This window comes from Nyctereutes procyonoides, unplaced genomic scaffold, assembly GCF_905146905.1.
Source record: "Nyctereutes procyonoides isolate TBG_1078 unplaced genomic scaffold, NYPRO_anot_genome, whole genome shotgun sequence".
In the NCBI taxonomy this organism is placed as follows: Eukaryota; Metazoa; Chordata; class Mammalia; order Carnivora; family Canidae; genus Nyctereutes; species Nyctereutes procyonoides.
Window position 1 is genome coordinate 60,246,000 of NW_026575020.1, and position 19,185 is coordinate 60,265,184.

At 57.3% G+C, this 19,185-nt stretch overlaps 1 protein-coding gene and 1 long non-coding RNA gene across 2 annotated transcripts in view; one reads left to right on the plus strand and one right to left on the minus strand.

Moving 5' to 3' along the window:
- CCDC57 (coiled-coil domain containing 57) overlaps positions 1-19,185 on the minus strand; it is a 95,827-nt gene that overhangs the window by 15,846 nt on the left and 60,796 nt on the right. The window contains exons 17-19 of the mRNA XM_055314453.1: positions 18,937-19,010; positions 13,302-13,430; positions 12,647-12,842 (exon numbers count right to left, since the gene is read on the minus strand). Of these exons, the coding sequence (XP_055170428.1) occupies positions 12,647-12,842; positions 13,302-13,430; positions 18,937-19,010 (399 nt within the window). The remainder of the gene's footprint in view (positions 1-12,646; positions 12,843-13,301; positions 13,431-18,936; positions 19,011-19,185) is intronic.
- Positions 756-10,659, plus strand: LOC129503133 (uncharacterized). The gene is made up of 2 exons (XR_008663122.1): positions 756-913; positions 8,519-10,659. It is a non-coding gene; the product is annotated as an uncharacterized LOC129503133 (long non-coding RNA).

Sequence of the window (19,185 nt, forward strand, 5' to 3'; positions counted from 1 at the left end):
TCCCAGCCAATGTCTGTGTGAGCTCCAGGACCGTCGTGGCTCCCCCTGACTGTGTGCCCCGTCTGGAACCCTGTGGTACACGGAGGGCTGGGACCTGGGACGGACCTCAGGCGGGCACTCCGTGCCCCCAGCCTCAGTTTCCTTACTCGAAAATGGGACTCCAGTATCTGTGCAGATGGGTTAGTGCTCTCGGGGTACAGCAGTGATGGCAGGGCACAGGCGGCAGCGCTCACGGCAGCCCCCCGCCCCAGGGGCACAGCCCCCCAGCCCCGCTGTGTTCTGACTCCTGCAAATCACGACGTGCCCGTCCTTACTCCGCGACCTTTCCTAGTCGCCCCTATACAGGCTGTGAGGCCTGACGATGATCAGAGCACACGGAAGGTGGCCAGCCTCACTTGGAGTTTAGAAACTGCAAATTAAAACCAATCATGAAATATGTTTTTCGTCTATCAAGATTGGCATAAAGGAAAACGCTCGATAAAAATCCACCAGTACTGGGGGCACCTGGGTGGCACCGTCAGTCAGGCGGCCGACTCTTCGTTTCGGCTCAGGCTCATGCATGGGATCAAGCCCCACGTGGGGCTTCCTCCTCAGAGTCTGCTTGAGATTCTCTCTCTCTCAAATAAATGAAATCTTAAGGAAAGAAACTCCACCAGTACCGGTATGGGAGTTAGGAAAGACACTGTCACAGCCCGCGGCCACGAGCACAAGTTGGGCCAACTTCTCCAGGGCGATTTGGAAACACCGTGCAGAAGTCAAACCACTCATACCTTTGACCCAGCGATTTCACTTCTGGATTATTCTGACAACAGACTCCCACAGCCCCGCATGAACACGGGATGGCTCGCTGCAGCACAGTCTGGGAGCTAAGACCACAGGCCATTTAAACATCAATGAACACGAAGTGTTTCAGGTAAAGACCGTCGTCACGAGTCGGATCACCGACCTCCCGGGGGTACCGAGCGGGAGGCCCAGGTGGGAATGAAAAAGCAAGCGGCCTACTGGCGTGATGCACACCCTACGTATTCGCCTCTATGGCCACAGAGCGCAGGGCACGTGGAAGAGGAGCAGGGACAGGCGGTGGTGGCCTGGGGGACGGAGGCGGGACAGGGGGGTGGGGACGGCGGGGGGCGGGAGGAGTGGACTGACTTTTCACCAAAACCTTGGGCACCATTCGTGGTGCAGGGCACAGGTCACTGAGGTCTGCGCCCCCTTAGCCCCAGTGGGCATCCCGCACCCTGAGCGCGCGTGCGGGGACCCCTGGGGGGCCGACGGCTCTAACCGGCCCTGCCCGGTCACCCCGGCAAACCGCACTCCCAGAAGCGCCGGCGCCCCGGCCTCGCCTGCTGGGTCCGGCTTCCCAGGGCAGCTGCTGCTTGCCGGAGGGGCCGACGCTGTGATCTTCGGGTGCTGTCCTGGCTGAGCGCGTGTCCCCGCCAGCCTGGTGACTTATTCATGTGTCATCCTGAGAAAATCCTTCCAATTGGATTAATGTTGTAGTTAAAAAAGAATCATTGTAGATAGTTGTGACTTTTTAAAAATTTAGATTTATTTATTCCTGAGAGACACAGAGAGAGGCAGAGACGCAGGCAGAGGGAGAAGCAGGCTCCATGCCGGGAGCCTGATGTGGGACTCGATCCCGGGACCCCGGGGTCACGCCCTGAGCTGAAGGCAGACGCTCAACCACTGAGCCCCCCAGGGATCCCCTGTAGTTGTGATTTTTTATTTTATTTTATTTTTTATTTTTTTAAACATTTTTTTTTTAATTTTTATTTATTCATGATAGTCACAGAGAGAGAGAGAGGCAGAGACACAGGCAGAGGGAGAAGCAGGCTCCATGCACCGGGAGCCCGACGTGGGATTCGATCCCGGGTCTCCAGGATCGCGCCCTGGGCCAAAGGCAGGCGCCAAACCGCTGCGCCACCCAGGGATCCATGATTCTGTGTATTTTTAGGTTGGATTTTAAGCCATGTGACTGCCTGGGGGCACCTCAGCGGGCAGCTGCCCCCACTGGGGGGGTCCGTGCCGCCCCCACTCGCCCCCACCCGCGACACCCCGCACCCCTCCGAGGGTCGGGTCTCGCGGTGAACTACCTCTCCGCAGGCCTGCTGCTCGAGCCCCGAAACCCCCTCACGTAGCTTCCAGGAAACTGCCCATGTCCCCACGGCCCACGCGGCCCACGCGGGGCAACAGCTTGAGAGCACGCGACACCTCCCCGGCAGTGCCGCTCCAATCCCACCTCCTCCCGGGAATCTCGATCCCCAACCCCCACAGCTGCAGACTCAGGGCCTCCCTGGCTTCATCCTTCCAGTATCTCCCGGCTTGATGAGATTGAGCACCTATTGTATACCTGCTTGTGCTGACCAGGGGCGGGGCAGGGTCAAGGACGGTGCCCCACCCCAGCCCCCAGGAATGCGAGAGCTTAGCGGGAAGGAAGGGGCCTGAGGTGGAGGCAGGTGCTGGGAAAGGGGTGGGGCGGAGGTGTCTGCAGTGGCAGGCTGCAGGGGGCTGGGGGGCAGCAGGTCACAGCCCCAGGGCACTGCGGGGGAGAGGGGACAGAGGGCTGGGGTCAGGGGACGGGCCTGGACAGAAGGCGGCTGGGAGTGGAGGGGCCCAAGGCCTCGGACAGGATGGAGCAGGGGCCACTGGGACCCTAAAGCCCCTTCGTGCACCAGGTCACCCGGCAGCGGAGCAGGCCCGGGGGTGGGGGTGCGACCGGGCCTGCTGGGGGCAGGATGAGGTGGCTCCGGTCCCACCTCGAAACCAGGGAGCACGAGCACCGCGTGCCATCATGAGAAACACCGTCTAAGAAAAGTGGTTCTCCGTGTTTGATCACAGACGTCCACGTTCAACGATTTCCTTACCATTTTTGAGCGTCCACGATCCCTACTGACAACGCACCGAAGATGGGCAAACGCAGGAGACCCTTCATCCCAGTTTCTAGAAGGGAGCTTCCAGACTGCTTGTCTGGGGACCAATGCCCCACATTGTGCTTTGCCGTAAATGCTTAGGATCCCACACTCGCGTCTCGAGCTCCTGCTTCCTGACAGTAGCTCTGAAGATACTAGTGAGGCTTAAAAAGGTTCCTTCACAGGGCGCCGCCGGGGCTCAGCAGCGGGGCGTGTGCCTTCGGCCCAGGGCGTGACCCCAGGTCCCGGGATCGAGTCCCACTCGGGCTCCTGCAGGAGCCTGCTCCTCCCTCTGCCCGTGCCTCTGCCTGTGTGTCTCTCAGGAATAAAGAAGATCTTGAACTAAAAGATATTCGTACACAAAGTGAGTGTCATACAGGTATTCAGTCCTGAGCGCCCGGCTACGAGGGGAGCAGAGGTGTGTGGACACGAGAACGCCTGAGTCGCGTTCGCCCCCACCTCCTCCTCTCGCCCCCATGAATCACAGGGTGAACCAAAAGCCACACGGGATGTTCCGTCCTCCTGCGTCAGCACAGGGCGCCGTCCGCCCCGACCTCCCGGCCTCCCCGCGCGGCGCCTGAGCGCATGGGTGACGCCCTGCCCGCCGCTGGCAGAACCCAGACACGCACGCCCTTCCCGGGTGCGAGGCTTGGGCCGGAGGAGGCGCAGGGTTCAGGCCCCTCCGCCCGGGCCCTGACAGGGAGCTCATGGACGCCGACGTCGGGCCAGCGTGTCGCCCCGCAGCCGTGCCGGGTGCACCGGGTGGCAGGACGGTCACCAAAGGCCCCCGGCACGGGGAGGGGGTCAGGCACGCTCGGTCACTTCCCCGGGCTGGCCTGTGACCTGTGCTGCGTGGGGCCCGCCGCCATGGCCCCCCACGCAGGGCGGGCTCGGCCGCGCCCACGGTAGGCACCTGGCCGCCCACTCGCTGCGGGCCTGGCGCGGCGTGACCGTCCCATCCCACGGGCTTCCCGACCCGTCTGACGACTGTTTCCCAACTGGCTGCTGCGGGCCTCCCCGGCCTCCTCCGTGCTGCCGAGGCCCAGGTTGCACCAGGGAGCGGGCAGCAACGGAGACTGATGGCAGCCCGCTGCCCCGGCCGTCCCCCGGACACCTGGCGGCGGTCACCCACACCCCTGCCGTCGCAGCCCACTGCCCGCATGCACTCGCCCGTCCGTGCCCGGCCTCGCACCTTGCCAAGGGGGGCGGCGCTGGGGACACAGGAGCAGGTTGCCTCACCCCCCTCCTCCCACACAGGCGCCCCCCCGCCCGTGGCCCCTGGAGCACCCCCCCCCCCACAGCACGGCACCTGCGGCTGTCCGCCCCTTCTGCCCTCCAGCTGCTCCGGTGGCCACGGGCCACCTGCGCACCCGGACCACCGCGCCACGGGCACCGTCCCTCCCTCCCTGCCACACGCCCCGGGGACCACTCTTTGCTAGGACGTTCATCACAGGGGATTCCCAGGCTTCACCGACACACCTACACGCACAGTTTAAAGGATAGAAGTAAGGTGACTTACAGAATAGACACGGGGGCACCTGGCTGGCCCTCTGCTGGAGCGCGCGACGCTTCATCTGGGGCTTGTGAGTGTGGGTTACTTGAAAAATAAATAAATAAATAAGAATAAAACAAACACCTGTGCATTCAGCTTAAGCAGCAACGTTGCTGGGACGCCTGGGTGGCTCAGGGGCTGAGCGACTGCCTCCGGCTCAGGGCGTGACCCCGGGGTGCTGGGATCGAGTCCCACGTCGGGCTCCCTGCATGGAGCCTGCTTCTCCCTCTGCCCGTGTCTCTGCCTCTCTGTGTCTCTCATGAATAAATAAATGAAATCTTAAGAAAAAAAAAAAAAGAAAGAAACAGCATTGCTACCACCTGTTTTTCTAAATAAAGTTTTATTGGCAGGGGGCCCCACCCCTCGTGAACGGCTGGTCTGCGGCTGTTTCAGGCCGAGAACTGCGCAGTGGTGAGAGACGCCGTGGGGCCGCAAGGCCGAGGACACTTACTGTTTGGCCCTTTACAGAAACGTGCGCCAACCCTGACTGGATTTATGTCTTAAAAGGAGGGACAGGCGGTGGCAAAGTTGCTCAGTTCTTGGTGCCCGCAGAGACTCTGTGGGGCCCTGGGCCTCCGCCCCTGCTGTGGCTGACAGGAGGCCGCCGTCGGACCAGGCCTCAGCTCTCGGCAGGTGGCAGCGTCCGGCCAAGGGCGACCTGAGTGCTGTACACATGCCAGCGCGTCGCCGACGTCTGCACACGGGGGTGCGCGAGGCTTCCCGGGCCGAGGGGCGCCTTTGGGGGACCCTGTCCTGCCGCGGCTCTGGCCCTGCCCCCGCCCTCCACGGCCCCTGCGTCCCCGGCCACGTCTCTGCTTCTGGTGACCCTCCTGTCAGGGCCGCGTCGCTGAGGCAGCACAGAATCTGCTGTCAAGCCCAAGCTTTGACTTTGGACGATCACATCTTTCGTTCCGTAGACTCCTTTGCTCTTAAGTCTGTCTGGTCTTCCCTCGTGGCTCTTGGCGTCCCAAACGTCCTCTCTCGTTTCCCCGAACCCAGGGAGCTCAGCTACCCCATCCCGCTCTCCTGCGTCCTCCGCCCCATGCCCCGCGCCACGCTCAGCGGGAATCGGGTTTCTGGGCATCTTTATGGCCCGTCTTGGCCACCGCCTGTCCTTGGGGCCCGAGCAGGTCAGAGTCGTGGAGAACTAAGGTCCTCCGGCCACGCAGAACTCGCTCCTGGCGCTAAAGGTCCTGCGGGCTGCGTGAGGGCGAGGGCCCTGTCCCCGGGGGCAGAGGCAGGCGGAGCCCCGGCCGCTCGCCTTCCCACCAACGGACCCTCCCCGTCCCTGCTGTCTGGGCAGCATCACCTGTCACATCCCCACCCTGGGTGGGTCTTGACTTTTTGTCACTTGCTTTCTAAACACCGTGAGGCTGTGACACCCAGTGTCAAGTTCACGCAGTTTGACAGAGGCCTTCGGGCCAGAGCTGACGGTGGTGATCAGTCAGCAGCCAGGGCTCTTCCTTTGCAGGATTTTTGTAGGGCGCCCAAGTGGCTCAGTGGTGGAGCGTCTGCCTCCGGCTCAGGGCATGACCCCGGGGTCCTGGGACCGCATGGGGCTCCCTGCATGGAGCCTGCTTCTCCCTCTGCCTGCGTCTCTGCCTCTCTCTGTGTCTCTCATGAATAAATAAATACAATTTTTTAAAAGAGGAATTCTTTACCTTCTTGACATGTGCTTCCAGGATGTGCCTTCAAGCATGACGGTGGCATTTGTTTTTTTTTTTTCTTTTCAAAGATTTTGTTCGTTTATTCATGAGAGACACAGAGACAGAGACACAGGCCGAGGGGCCGGCAGGCTCTTCTCAGCGTGGGGCCCTGAGTCTTCTCGCCTGGACCGTGGGCCGCGGTGCACACTGGGTGAGGACTTCCTCCTCCTTCACGCTCCTTCCCGGGGCCCTTCAAGGGGCGCAGTCTTCCTGGGACACGTCCCTGCCGACAGCTCAGGCCGCGATCCTCTGCCCGTGGCTACGCAGTCCCCTGGGCGGGATGGTAGTAAGACCCAGGAACCCGGTGCGCTCTCTGTATCCTGTCCTTCCTCGAGGTTGTCTGTCTTGGGCACGGGACAGCCACCCGAGTCACCAGGACGGCTGCCGATCTCAGGCTTCTGCGTGAGGTTCCCTCCTCATTGGTCCACCGTGACCCCCCCACGCTGGTCCGGCCGAGGGACCTCCACTGGGAGCCGGCCAAAACCAGTACCCGATGGAATCAGATCCAACTGGGGACCGTGTCCGAGGGAAGTTGGCGGTAAGGACGCACGTGTTGGGCTGTCGCCCACACCACGGCGGATTTGTCTTCACTGGCTTCTGTCAACGTCCTCTGCTGCCTACGGTACAAAGTTGGGCACTTTGCTGTAAGACTTGTCTGGTATTCTCCAGGGGCTAAAAACGGAGGGTCCCAAGGGGCCCTGAAGGCAGGCACACTGGGGCCCATACGCCGCAGCGTCACCTAGAATGTGGTGGGCAGCGCGGGGCGGGCAGGCCGCCCTCCTACAGGGGCCGTTACGGGCCCTGATCGTGGCGGTTGCGTCCGGGGGACGCCACCGGGAGTTGGGGAGATTTTTTTGGTAACGGCCCTTGTCTCTTCAGTCCCCAAAGACTCCCTTGCGGTGCTTTTTTGACCCAAGGGAAACCATTCAGATTACAGAACGTAAGAAAGGTCCTGCCCGGGCTCAGTAGGATCTATCAGCTAGATCTCTCCTGCAGGAAACAGGGCAAACAGACGGCCCTACCAGGTCCATCCCAGGCCTTCAGGGCTCTGAATTGGGACCTGGACCTAAGGGCCTCTAGTAGAACATGTTTGGTCCTAACTAGACCAGTAAACTCCCTCGTGCTGATGATTATCTAGATAGGCCTCCTCGGAAAAACCCAGGTTACCGGGGGAACGCGGGCCTCCCTACCCAAGGGGGCTCCACAGGGTCCCTCTGGCTGTGCCGGGGGCAGCTCCCTCACTCCTGTCCCAGGTTAACAGCTGTAACTGGAACCATGGCCTTGGGTTAGGCTACCTCAGGGCAGGGACCTTAACTAATCTTCCCAAGCAGCTGCCGAAAGTCCCTTTGGGGGAAATTCTTCTCTTCTCTGGCCACGGACTGTCTACTCCCCCTTGTTGGCGGGAAAACATGGTGTGTGCTCCTCCGTCGGGTCTGCTGAGCTCTAGAACCGGGGCCCTCTCTCCTGCCTTCCCGCCCCCTCCTCCTGCCCTGCGCTGCGCCATCCTGGGGCGGCCTGCACACTGGCTTCTAGACCACCCTCGGTTCTCCCACCCTCCTCTCGAGGAGCCAAGAGCACATCCTGGACTTAACACCGCCCGCTCCAGGTTTCTCCACCAGTGCCCCAGGTAAAAGCTGACAATGGGGAACAAACGGACTTTTAAACAGATCCAGAGGCGCCTAGGGGCCTCAGTGATTGGGCGCCTGCCTCGAGCTCAGGTCCTGCTCCAGGTCCCGGGACTCCGCACCGCGTCGGGCTCCCTGCTCAGCGAGCGTCTGCTTGTCCCTCTGCCTCTCCGTGTTTTCTCTTTCTCTCGCTGTTTAAAACTTCCTAAGGTCTTAACAAATTTTCCAAGACTCTTTTGACTCATTGAGTCTTTTTATTTGGCATGTTAAGTTCCTCTGGAAGAACTGTTAAATAATAAGCCTTAGGTTCTATTGCTTGGGTAAATGCTGTAATACTGCAGAGAGGATATGCAGTTCCTAAAGTCTTCGGCCATCACTTGGTATAAGGCCATCACTTGACATTCTGATTACTGAAGTGCTGTGTGGCAGAAATAACCAGATTTCCCTGCCAGCTACGTTGTGACCTCTCAACAGATCTTTAGCCACAGCCATTTTTGAGTTTTTCATTTATAGTTACTGTTCTTATTCTCTTGAAAAATGGGTCTGGTCTTCGAGAGGATTCATACAAAGGACTGTTAGGACAAATTCAGGTATTCAGTATCTTTAGGATCACAAAACTGAAATTAGTAAGAATTTCCAGAACTAACTAAACTGAGAACGATTACAGTTTATGACTCTTGTTTGAAACATTGCCAGTTCTCTAATATTTGCTCTTTGCTCTTCCAGCCTGAGGAAACTTTGTCTTAGGACATCAGCGACATATGGGAATAATAAAGTATTCCTCTGCCAGCAAACTGAAGCCTTTAACTTTTCTACCTGAACCCTCTGAAATCCAAAAGGTCCTGGTCAGTGTCCTTTCCTCCGTGGCGACCATGGTCATTTGCATACGCTCAATAAGAACCTGTTCTTGTAAGAGGACACCACTGGAAACATCGGTTATTTTACCAAGGCTTTGGCCGAGCGTCATCTTTGAGAGACAGGCATAGACTCAGATGTGACTAAGCAGCTTGAAGGAACGAAGGCTGATTTTCTGAAACCCGGAGCCGTAAAGCCCCTTGGAGATGTTGGCCGGATACCTGGGCCGGAGCTCCCAACGGCCTCACCAGGGAGTAAAGAATGTCAGTTCCTGGCAGGTGCAGGAGCCTCAGGATACCCTGGGGACCTTGAGAAGAGGAATACGCCCAAATCTACAGGCATTACAGGCATGTCTGGCAAGTGCTCGACTTGGCTTCTGGCCTGGAGAGGCTACCTGAAGTTCAACCTAGAGATTCCTTATAAAAATTTCCAGCTAAGTGGATTCTGAAAGATCTAAATGATCAATCTCTGTTCCTCCTGAGCTTATATAAATCATTAGGCCACGTTTTGTTAAAACTCGACTCGTTTTACAAATGACTAGGTCCCGATTTGGCTACCTCTGTATACAGGTGAGGGCTACGGTAGAGAGAAAACGTTTCAGTAACACGTCTTTGTAGATACTAGATTCTAAGCATTGAGACTCAAGAAAACTGGATTATTCTTTTACCGATAAGGGGTTCTTTGGGTGAGAGTTGCCCCAACGCATTCAACAGAGTTATTGGTTATTGTCCCTTTGGAGTTACTATGTGGCAAACCTTTTCTCCTGTAGACCTATCAATCGACGGAGACTATAATGCTCTATTAAGTTATTTACTCGAGGCCAGGTTGATTCATAAATCTCTAAATGAATATGCAAACCATATCCTCCCGAAACCTGATTTGACAGACACTAGCAACCCACCCCATATAAACCCCGCAGACATGATTTAAAGGATTGGGAGTTGGGTGCCTGGTGGCTCTGTGGGTGAAGTGTCTGCCTTCGGCTCAGGTCATGATCCCGGGGTCGTCCTGGGACCGAGTCCCACATCGGGCTCCTTGCTCGGGGGGGGGGGTCCGCTTCTCCCTCTGCCCCCCGCACCCCCCCACCCCCCGCTCATGCTCTCTTTCTCACTCACTCTCTTTCTCAAATAAATAAAATCTTAAAAAAAACATAAAGGAAGGGGGGCTCCTATAGCAGGGGGTTTAACTCCAAATTGTCGTCTTTATGGTGTCTCCCTGCCCGGTGCCCAGACTCCTTCAGGTGCTACCGCACCTCTAGTTGAGAGACGACCCTTCCTACTCAGGGAGGCTCCACACGTCTCCTACCTTGGGGTAGCTGCCTCTGCCTTCAGTGACTCGATACATAAATTCCCCGACCGACGGGTGCCAACCCGCGGGCAGGGACACCTCCAGGCCCCTACTCAGCAGGAGGAGGTTACAGACCTCGAGGCCTTCCACCCTCAGCAACCTTAGAGATCGAGGGGTCCAAATCGTTCCGGGAGGGACTGACGCGGGAAACAAAGGCAGAGGGAGATGTAGGTAAAATTAAATGTCCGCGGGCAGCCCGGGGGGCTCAGTGGTTTAGCTCCGCCTTCAGCCCAGGGCCTGATCCTGGAGACCCGGGATCGAGTCCCACATCGGGCTCCCCGCGTGGAGCCTGCTTCTCCCTCTGCCTGTGTCTCTGCCTCTCTCTGTGTGTGTCTCTCACGAATGAATAAATAAAATCTTAAAAAAAATTTAAATGTCCGTATAGCCTGCAGCCTATTGAGAAACACTGGGGGAGGCAGAATGAAACGTTCCTCCAGGAGGCTCCGACTGTCCTCCCGTCACCGCCTCGCTGGAGGGACGCACAGTCTTGGTTCGGCCGCAGCCGGGCCTCCAGGGTCCCGCGAGTCTTCAGCGCACGAAGGTCCCTTTGGAACGTCCCGTATGGCCAGTCTCCCCGACCCTACTGTGTAATCAGTTGCTCCTCACACTCCAGGGCCGCAGCTCACCTGTCGTCCTGCTTTAATAAACCCACCATTTTGCCCCGAGGACGTCTCGAGAATTCCTTCCTGGCCGTCGGGTCCAACCCCGCCGGCCTCACACTTGAAGACGACGACGACGTTACAAGGTGGGGACTAGCCGCGAGAAGCCTAAGGGCAGCGGAGGAAGCGGCAGGAGATGGCAAATGCGACCTTCCCAGCGAAGGGCAGGGGGAAAGGAAAACTGTTTAGGGCACGCGGAGCAGAAAATACAAACTAAGACGGGGCGGGCGGGGGCCCGGCAGGCTCCGGGGGCGCGAGTGGGGCGCAGGGCACGGCGCCGGCCTTCCCACGGAGGCCGCCCCCCAACAGGAGCGCGCGGGAAGGCGGAAACGGCCTCAGCCGGGAAAGCAGAGGCGCCGCGGGGGGAGGGCTGCGGAGCTGCCACGGCCGCGGGAAGCCGGGACAACCGGGTGGCGCCAGGCCCACTGCCCCAGGCACCGCCCCCGGAGGAGCCCGGGGACCAGCTCTGCGGGCAGAGCAAAGCGGGGCCGCGGTCACTCAGTCGCGGCGGCTGGGACGGCTGTGTGGCCACCCGGGCCACCAGAAAAAAAAGGTTTGGCCCCTATTTTATAACATATACCGTGATGAATTCCCAGTGATCGTGGCTTTAAACACAAAAACATGAAGCCATGACGTTAGAAGAAACCGTGAAAGAAACCTGTCTCACCTTGGGGTGGAACAGGCCTACATATGGCACAAAATCCAGGGAGGATTAACAACACGCTCAGTGACTCAGGAGCATAAAGATGAAAAATACGTGTGTGACAAAGACCAGTGTAAGCAAAGTCAAAACCAGATGAGACACTGAGGGGGGCTGAGATCTGTAATTCTGTCTCAGAAAAAGCCAGATTTCCACCATAAAGATGAGCTCCCACACATCAGTGAGACAAAGGGAGCAAACCCCGCGTGCAAAGGGGTGAGAACTGGAGACAGGAAGACCGAGGCCACCACTGCCAGTGCGACGGGTCCTGCACACCCGCACCTCCAACCCATGCACCTCTCCAACCCCCCCACCTCCCCTGTGCACACCCCCACCCCCCTCCTGCACATACCCCCGCACGCACCCCCCACTCCCCTCACATCCCTGCACACCCCCCACTCCCCCCACGCACATCCCTGAACACACACCCCCAACTCCCCCCATGCACACCCCTGCGCTCCCCCCCGCATACCACCCCACACCCCCACCTCCCCTGCGCACACCCCCCACCCCCGTCCTGCGCACCCCCCCACATTCCCCCCATGCACCCTGCACCCCTGCACCCTCGTGTGCCCAGGAACTGCTGGTGTCCACACAGAGCAGCTGGACATCTCCCCGATGAGAAATGCATCTGCTTTCTGACAAAGCAACGCTCCGCCCCTCGAATTTACACACACCCTGGAGAGAGTGTGTACAAGGCCGTTCACTGTAACATGACGTGTGGGACAAAGGTTGGAAATGACCTATAATGTCCGCCGCAGGACACGGTCACGTCGGTTCACGTGCACGTGACGGAGCGCGACCGCACGGCACCGGGCCTCAGCGCGGGAGCCCACCCAGGTGGGAAGGGCGCAGCATGTGCGCCTGCATGTCAGCCTGGCCGTGGCCACCGTGGCCGCCTTGCCGTCCCCCAGCCCTGCCAGCAGAGGCCAGAGACACACTGTCTCCCCTCCATTCTGACCCCTGGCTCTAGTTTGTCACTAAGTTCTTCCTGCCGGCTTCCCTGTTGCCTCTGGCCGAGCAGGGTCGCGGACGGGAACCCAAACTCCCCTCCAGCTTGAAGGACTGCCCTGAGCCAGGACCCCCGACCTGACCTTCAGTGCCCACCCGCATGCACCTAATGACCTTTGTCCCACACGGTCGTCCCATAAACCCGGAAGTGCTTTCTGCACTTTGGAGACAATCTTCCGGACGCATGTCGGGGTCCTCCCGGGGCCGGGCCTCCCTGAAGTAAGGCAGTCGCCAGCACCGTCTCTGCCCTGTTGGGGGCCGGGAGCCCGGGCCTCAGCCTACCTGGCACAGAGTCGTCCTGGGAGGTGAGGCCGGAGGGGCTGGACCCCAGGTCCAGCAGCTTCCACGTGTCCTGGAGGGGACTGCTAGCTGGTGATGAGGAGCTTCGGGTGTGGTGGCCACTCTCCTTGTGGGGTCCGGGAGCCAGGCATGGCCTTGGGGACCGGTTTTCTTTCTGTCGAGTTGACCTGTGTTGTCGCTACGAATGTAAAGAAAGGACACAGTCAGCCCTGAGAACCGCGCTCTCCTAGCCCCCAGTAGGCGACCAGAGGGCGGGCCTGGCCAAAGGCAGGCTGTAGGGTGGGGCTCTGGGGACAGGCTGGCCAGCGCACCGCCAGCCGGCGCTCCTACGGACGCTGGAAGGACAGAGCTGCCTTGTCGGGCAAGGGCAGCGTGGTCTCCATGGGAGGTGGGACCTGGAAGGACCGACGCCTGTCCGGCTGAGCCAAGGCCCCGCCGAGCCCTCTGCGGGTGCACCTCTGTGGTCAGGAGCCGGCCCCGTGCTCAGCGCCCCAGGGGACCCACTCGCCAAAGGGACCAGCAGGTCCTGCCACCCTGAGCGGCGTCTGGTCCGTCACTCACGGTGATGGCCACCTGCCAGGACACCGGCGCACCGCTCCCCGGGGCGGGTCCCTGCGCCGAGACCGGCCTGCCGTACCTGCCCGGGCCCCGCGGCCCCCGCTGCGCAGCCTGGCGGAGGAGGGCTGCTGCCGACGGTCTGGGCCGCGCCGGGCTGGACGTCTCCAGGGCGGGCAGGGACACGTTCTTCCCTGCGGTGCTCCGGGTCCTGCGTGGGAATGCGAGCAAGAGGATTTCAGCGTCGGGGTCGCTGCTGGGGCGTGTTGCCGAGGTCTCCCTCAACATCGGGGAAACGCTGTCCCCGTGTTTCTGGGATCGGGGACTCCTGCGCGTCGGTGACAAGCCAGGGGGAGGGGTGTGGCCGCGTCCACCTGAGCGCCCGGCCTTCAGCGTCGCGGACCCCTCGTCAGCGTCAGGGGAGGAGGCCCCGGGCCTGAACCGGGCCTGGCAGCTTGCCGGCGGCCTGAACCCCCCGCGCCCGCCTGTGGGGGCACCTGCAGGACGGGGGCACAGGGAAGGGAAGGAGCCGAGCCAGGCGGGTAACCGATAACGCGCAGGTTTGTGGGCGATTTGGGAGATTTCCTTCTAATAACACGTTTAAAAGTTTGATCAATGCAGGCGGTTTCACGGTTACCAAGAGCTGGCGTGTCAGTGCATCTCCCGCCAGGGGTGAAGGGGTCCTCCAGAGGTGGGGGTGCAGGTGAGCAGGTCTCTCGCAGGGGACAGCGTCATGCAGGGGAGGGGTCCCCCGCGGCAGGGGTCCTCTGCTGGAGAACGCCCAGGTCTCCACCCCTCCCTGTGGCTGGCCCTGCCCAGTACCTCAGGCTGGTGTCCCCCCGTCGGGCAGACCATTGTGGGGGCAGTGGCGCTGTCCCCGCTGTCCAGTGACTCAGCCCCTGGCCTCGCGGAGGGCTTGTGGAGCCCGAGCACAGCCCCCCTCCCACCGGGTCGTGCGTGGCAGGAGAGCTCAGGCATTGCCAGGCCCTGGCCACCGCTCGCCTCCTCCCACTCAGCGGCCAGGCTCCGAACCTGGATTCCTTCCCTCTCACATCCCAAATCCATCCCATAGTGAGTCCCGGCTTCAGCGGCCTCCAGATCGGGTGCCTCTCCTCAAAGGCCGCCTGCCCCTCTGGACCCAGGCCCCGGGTCGGCGAGGAGCCTCGGCACGGCCGCCACTCTAGGGGCTCACGTCACCCCGGGCGGCGCAGGCGTCCACCTCCCAGCCGGCTTTCTTTTGTTTTAAATAAATCGAAAAGGCAAGCCACACATGGGAGACGATCTGCGGAACATGGGCGGATAAAGATTAGCCGTAAGCCTTTTTAAGCCCCCGTATCCTTCTAGGAAACGGAATGTCACTGAGTGAAACCCTAGACACAGGTGCACAGAGGCAGCGCTGACACGCGCCTGCTCCCTTGCACCAGCTCGGTACAGGCGAAGCGTCTAGTCTTGGGGAAAGGCTTGGGAAAAACGGGACTCTGAAGGCAGCCACACGCAGCCCGCGCGGGGCTCAGGCGCCAGGCCCCACACGCCTGCAGCTGGCACACCCGCGGGCCTGAGCTCCTGCAGACAGAATTCAGCGCCGAACCACATGGAACTGCTGATATTCAACCACGTCTGACTTACAGCAAACCATCTACCTGGACATAAATGCATAAAGCATTTAGGGCACCCGGCTGCCTCAGTCAGTGGAACGTGTGACTCTTGATCTCGGGGCTGTGAGCTTGAGCCCCACGTTGGGTGTAGACATTGCTTAAAAAAATAAAATCTTTACCAAAAAAAAATTTTTTTTCAATAAAGCATTCTATAAATCAGGATGAAGGCATGGGAGCCAGTGACCCTGCTCTCTGCGCTGCATGGGAGTCCTGGCCAGGGGAGGAGTGCCAGACAGGACTGTGCAGGGGGAGCCTGGCCCTCGCCTCAGACGCGCTCTGTCAGCCCAGAGATACAGGAAAACCGCTGCCACACGTATTAGCACCAATCAGTTCTGCGGAGTCGCTACATAGAAAACTCGGTAAGGGGATCCCCGGGTGGCTCAGCGGTTTGGCGCCTGCCTTTGGCCCAGGGTGTGATCCTGGAGTCCCGGGATCGAGTCCCGCGTCGGGCTCCCTGCATGGAGCCTGCTTCTCCCTCTGCCTGTGTCTCTGCCTCTCTCTTTCTCTATCATAAATAAATAAATAAAATCTTTTAAAAAAAAAAGAAAGAAAAGAAAACTTGATAAAAGCCAACTATGCTCCTGATCGCCTGCAACAGCGATTCTTGAGATTAACAAACCGGTACAGTCACTGAACGCAACACCGTCCAGCAATAAGAAGAGAGCCCGCAAACCATGGGAGGCCGTGGAGGAAACGTAACTGCACGTTACCAAGAGCAAGAGGCCGATCTGGAAAAGGCTGCAGAGTGTACGATTCCAGCTCCGGGACATTCGGGGGGCGGGAGGCAGACATGAGACAGTGAGACAATCAGGGATGGAGCTGGGAGGGGGCGGTACACAGGGCAGGGAGGAGTTTTAGGACAGGGAAACTATCCAGCCCAAAAGGGTGGACGTACGTCATCACACACGTGTGCAAACCCGTAGAGCGCACAGGAGCAGGGCGAGCCGTGATGTGCGCCACGGGCTCCGGGTGACCGTCGTGTGTCCGAGCAGGTCCATCTGTGCTGATTTATTTCTACAGCAGAGAACGCACACAAGTGGTGTCCAGACCTGGGCTTGGAAAGCCACACCTGCCAGGCCAAATCCTGCCGACCACCTTTTTTTTGTCCAGCCCACGAGCTAAAAATAGTTTTCACATTTTTAACTAGTTGAAGAAAATCAAAAGAAGAAAGTTGCATGGCATGAAGTTCTATGAAATGAAACTTCCAGGACTTCCCATAACTTATGGGAAAACCCATAAGTTTTCCTGGAGCACATCCAGGCCCGTCTGCTCACCCGTCACCTGTGGCGCCTCCAGGCCACTTGCGGAGCTACGTTGCCGTAGAGAACATGAAGTCCTCAGAGGTGTGGTCCTACGCAGTGACCCCCCAGCCCTCTATGGAAGAGCTGCATCCGCATCGACACAGCTCAGAAATATAACGTGGAATAAAAGTGCTGTGCAGAAAGATACATACACAACCGATGTGATTTATACAGACTTTAAAATATCTGCTAAGAGAAACACCAGAGTCAGGAGAGCCTGAAGGGAGGTATCGGGGTAGAACACGCAATGGGGTCTTGACTTTATACTATTTTGTTTATTAAGTTGGATGGTTTACTTCATATCAGTCTTTGTATCTTCCTAGAAGTCCAAAAATATTTATAATAAAAATACACAAATTAAAATATCCACCCAGTAAAGATCAAATGGGACAAATGGCTAAGAAAGCTTTGTGAGGATTTTCTAACAATAGAAACCTTGTTGTATGCATTTGTAATAAATTAAAGATATTACAAAGGTATGGGTTTTAGAAAAAAGATTTTATTTATTTGAGAGAGAGAGATAGAGCGTGTGTGTGAGCAGGGGGAGGAACAGAGAACGAGAGGGAGTCCCATGCAGACTCCCTGCTCAATCCCATGACTCGCAGATGAGTCAGCTGCCTAACTGCCTGCCACCCAGGTGCCCCGCAAAGGTATGATATTTAAAGCAGGTCGGCACCAGCTGGGGAGAGGACCCTTCACTGGAGCTGTGTAGAAAATAAATACAGGTCCGAGTCTAGCAATGCCGAGATGCCACCCCGCGGTCTCTCAAACACTGGCCTGGCTCTTCCCAAAGGTCAGCATCATGAAGGACAAACAGGGTCAGAAGACCCATCACACATGCATCTACCTCCTCGTACACGCGCACATGTGTGCACACTGCACATGTGCACAAACACACCTACACATGCAAACCCCCACGTGCATGTACATGCATGACTACACAACCAGACACACAGGCACAGGTGTGCAAGTGAAAGGCAACGTGGGTCCTAGACTTGTGACTCACAAAATCTGAGTATAGGATATGTATTAAATTCTAGGACCGTATTAATGTTGCTTCCTGATTTTCATTATGTGGGGAGGTGTCCTTGTTTTCAGACATAAAGCGGTTCACTGCCTGCAACTTATTCTCAGCTGGTCCAGGAGCAAAGCCGTCTCACTGTGTGTGTGTCTCTCTCCCTATCACTCATCAATTTATCCATCCATCTATTCATCATCCATCTGTCCATCCATCCAACCATCCATCATGAACCCATGTAACCATCCATCCATCCATCCATCTAAAATGTAGGGAAGGCCGAGGGAGGAAGAGAAAGAATGGTAAAGTAAATGTAGTGATCAGTTAACAACTGGTGAATCTAGGTGAAAGGTGTAATGCTATATTTGCAACTTTATCTAAATCTGAAAATGTTTCAAAATAAAAAAAATTCATTGGAAAAGACACAAGCAAGAATTTAGATGTTTAGCACATGATAAAAACATCAATTCGGGCAGCCCAGGTGGCTCAGCGGTTTAGCGCCGCCTTCAGCCCAGGGCCTGATCCTGGAGACCCAGGATCAAGTCCCGCGTCGGGCTCCCTGCATGGAGCCTGCTTCTCCCTCTGCCTGTCTCTGCCTCTCTCTCTCTCTGTGACTATCATAAATAAATAAAAATTTAAAAAAAAATTTAAAAAATGAAGAAAGGTTAAAGGCAAATGGCAAGTCTGAGAAGGTCATAATGGACAAACAGCAGTTCCTTCGTATATGAGGAACTCTTAAAAACTAGCAAGTACACACACACGTAGAATAATTAGCAAAGCACATGTATAAATAACCCACAAAAGAAGAAATATAAATAGCCGATTACAGACTTTAATACCAATAAGGATACGAGAAAACTTCTAAAAGATAAAATTTTTTAACCCATCATATTGGTAAAGATTCAAAAATAACACCCAGGGGAGTAAAGCTACGGTAAAACACACATGATGTAATTTGTATTTATCTATGGATGTAATTTTAAGCTTCATTTATTCATTCATTCATTCATTCATTCATCCACTGGAGACACAGAGAGAGTCAGAGACACAGGCAGAGGGAGAAGCAGGTTTCCCAGGGGGACCCTGATGTAGGACTCGATCCCAGGACCCTGAGGTCGTGACCTGAGCCAAAGGCAGATGCTCAACCACCGAGCCACCCAGGGGCCCCATGTATGTATGTAATTTAAAAAAACAGCAGGAGGGGAGCCCACGTGGCTCAGTTTGTTAAGCGTCTGACTCTTGGTTTTGGCTCAGGTTGTGATCTCAGGGTTAGGAGGCTGAGCCCTGTGTCGGGCCCCGTGCTCAGCGAGGAGTTTGCCTGAGGTTTTCTCTCCCTCAACCCCTCAAATAAATAAAAAAAATCTTTAAAAAAAGTGGTAGGGAACACATGGAGATTACTGGTAACTATGGGTGCTGGCAATAGGAGGGAGGCCTTTGTGTTTACTGGATTTTACGTTTTCGTAATGAAATGCAATATTCACGTGACTAATAAAAGTCATTAAAACTACATTTCTGGGATCCCTGGGTGGCACAGCAGTTTGGCGCCTGCCTTTGACCCAGGGCGCGATCCTGGAGACCCGGGATCGAATCCCACGTCGGGCTCCCGGTGCATGGAGCCTGCTTCTCCCTCTGCCTGTGTCTCTGCCTCTCTTCTCTCTCTCTGTGTGTGTGACTATCACAAATTAAAAAAAAAACAAAACAAACAAACAAAAAAACTACATTTCTTAGATAAAGGAGTGTTACCTGGGCTGCAAAGTGGGGCTGCAACTGTCCCAAAGGGGCCTCAAGGGTGGGCAGGGGGTGACGAGGCAGTTTCCCTAGAAACAAAAGGAAAAGGATTTGCTTGCTTTCTGTTTTCACTTTTTTTTTTTTTTAAAGTAAGCTCTCTGCCCCGTGTGGGGCTCGAACTCACAACCCCGAGATTAAGAGTCATGTGCTCCACCGACCGAGCCAGCCCAGGCGCCTCTAGGGTCTGCCCTCCGTGTGCGCCTG